Source organism: Montipora foliosa, chromosome 4, assembly GCF_036669935.1.
Source record: "Montipora foliosa isolate CH-2021 chromosome 4, ASM3666993v2, whole genome shotgun sequence".
Classification (NCBI taxonomy): domain Eukaryota; kingdom Metazoa; phylum Cnidaria; class Anthozoa; order Scleractinia; family Acroporidae; genus Montipora; species Montipora foliosa.
Window position 1 is genome coordinate 6,202,670 of NC_090872.1, and position 2,500 is coordinate 6,205,169.

The 2,500-nt window shown below is 39.3% G+C and overlaps 1 protein-coding gene across 2 annotated transcripts in view; it reads right to left on the reverse strand.

Moving 5' to 3' along the window:
* The window catches only part of LOC137999644 (uncharacterized), a 67,067-nt gene that overhangs the window by 8,935 nt on the left and 55,632 nt on the right, over positions 1 to 2,500 (reverse strand). For both annotated transcript variants that reach the window (XM_068845488.1, XM_068845487.1), the window contains exons 7-8: positions 1,860 to 1,964; positions 368 to 448 (exon numbers count right to left, since the gene is read on the reverse strand). In XM_068845488.1, coding sequence (XP_068701589.1) covers positions 368 to 448; positions 1,860 to 1,964 — 186 coding nt within the window. The remainder of the gene's footprint in view (positions 1 to 367; positions 449 to 1,859; positions 1,965 to 2,500) is intronic.

The window sequence follows — 2,500 nt, forward strand, 5'->3', positions numbered from 1 at the left end:
ATCTGGTCATCCTACAATCAAACTTGAATCAATCATTGAGAGACACGTTCCACAAGCAGGAAAACTTGATTACGGGTGCAGGGATGGCGCTGTGTTGAGAGCTCTCGCCTCCCACCAATGTGGCCTGGGTTTATTTCCCAGATTCGGCGTCATATGTGGGTTGAGTTTGTTGGTTCTCTACTCTGCACCAAGAGGTTTTCTCCGGGTACTCTGGTTTCCCCTCTCCTCAAAAAACCAACTTTTTGACTTCATTTGTGTTAATTGTTAATTTCAGTTTACAGCGTCCACAATTAGTGCTCCAGCGCTAGAACAACCGGACACTTAAATAAAAGATACTTTCCTTTCCTTTCCTTTCTTTAGAACGCACCTGTGTGTCAAACACGTTAATGAGACGGATACGATACTGATGAAACAAGGCATCACTGACTTGTCGACAGTCGTGGATTACCTGTCAAAAACATCACACCATAGGAGCAGCTTTAGGAAGATGAATGCAATTATGAAGTACATCAATAATTCATGAGGGTTACAGCCAATGATCTTTCTGTATTCAGGTCAGAGCCATAAAACCCTCTACATTTGTAATCCTGTATAAAGAACCGCAGGGGTAGTTTGCAGAACGCTGAACCCCAAATGCCAAACACAGGGTTTGTGCTGGATTTTGTCTATAAAATTCCAGGAGTATTCAAGGAGTTTTCAAGAGCCAAAAATTGAGTTTTCAAGAAGTCTTTATAAGAAGATTTCTATGCCATACATAGTGTTTCAGTGTTTTCTTTGCTGAAAAAGCCTACTTTGATATTCCTTACCACATCCAGCAAGTGCACCATAGACATTTTAATTTTAGGTTTTAATGTTTCACTAATAGTCAGTTTTGGGCTCAGATTTTTGAAATGTCTCTTTTAACTTAGCATGATGCAATCTCAACAATTTTCACCCAAGCAAAAATCAAAGACTTTTCAAGCAGTTTTCCACAAAATCTTGTTTTCCCAAGGGCTTTTCAAGTGCCTGTGAAGTCCAAAATTAAATTCTAGGGCTTTTCAAGGACTTCAAGGAGTTGCACGAACCCTTCAAACATCATACTGAAATCGGTATTTTGATGATACAATGTAATAACTAAAACAACTAAAAGTTAACCATTTTAGAAATCAGGGCTTAGACCTAATTGCTGCAGAAATGCACTACCATAATTGAAAGAGAACCATTGGGCATTCAGCACTACGCAAAATATGCCTGCCATATCAAGTCCTTAATTTTCTTCCTTTTTGGCAGGTTCTTAGTAACCCCAGTTATTATCATTTTCGATTTTGTTTAGCTTTTTGTCAAAATTATCATGAGCATCAGTGTCTCGAAGTGGTGAAGCCGCGAGGAATTTTCACGAATGGCGAAGCCCCAAGTACTCATCACCATTCCACTCGAGGCCAAACGAAAGATTCATTTGTGTGTGTTCAAATAATTCCACCATAAAATATCCCGTCAGCTACGCAGACTAGCATTTTATGTGCTTTGGTATTATTAAGCCCTATCGTTTCTCATCCTTACCCATGGAGACTAAATTCTTTTGATTTGAAGTCTTGACAGCTATGCCAGCAGTTTCGCTTCTGTCATTTCAACACCTTGAGAGTTGGTCTAGCTCACCCCACTGTATTGAGCAGATCACGCAGTGGTTTCACCAGGCAGTTGTTTCACAACATGCCTCCTTTCAAGGCATTCAGAATATAAATTTTATTTCTACAGCCTCTGAGGTCAAAGAACTAAGGTGCCTTCACGTAAAACCTGTCTTCCAGATTCCAAGAGTGAGGGACTTCACCAAAATGTTACAACGATTTAAATTATAGTAACATATTCTCGTTATCTCATACCTTCAGGATATCACCACTTTCTAGAATGTCCTGCAGCCCTTCATCAAAACAAGAAGCTCCAAGAACAAGGATGTCAAACAGGTAAATAACTTTGCTACAACCAACCTGAAATTTCAAACCAGCTTAATTTAGCAGGCAACACTCTGTTGTATACGAGACAGCATTCTTGAGGCCTTCTGTTTCCTTTTTCAAATCTATTGCTGTCCTAATGGTGAGGCAGTGATCGACTTTCAGGAAAAAACCTAGGGTCCAGCCCGCCCCTACGTTTTCAGATTTGGTCCCCAGCTCAAGTATTTTAGTTGCCAAAAACGTTTGGCCCTTTAGGCCTTATACCTTTCAACAAAAGGTAAATTGCAAGCGAAGCTGAGCCGAAAATCAGAGGGCCAGAAATGGGTAGAAATAGATGCAAATTTAAATGCTGGATAATTTGACTTGAAAATAAATTGGACAAAACGTTAATTGCTAACAAATTCGATTATGACCGAGTCAACTGTTTCAGACATCATGATATGATATCCACATTATTTTATATACTCTTGATCCTTGGATATGCCTTTAATTCGCAAACCCTTCTCATTCTTTCCCTCATTACTCAATTTGACGATCAATTTGATCAAAAGGAGATCAACAAACATCTTTCA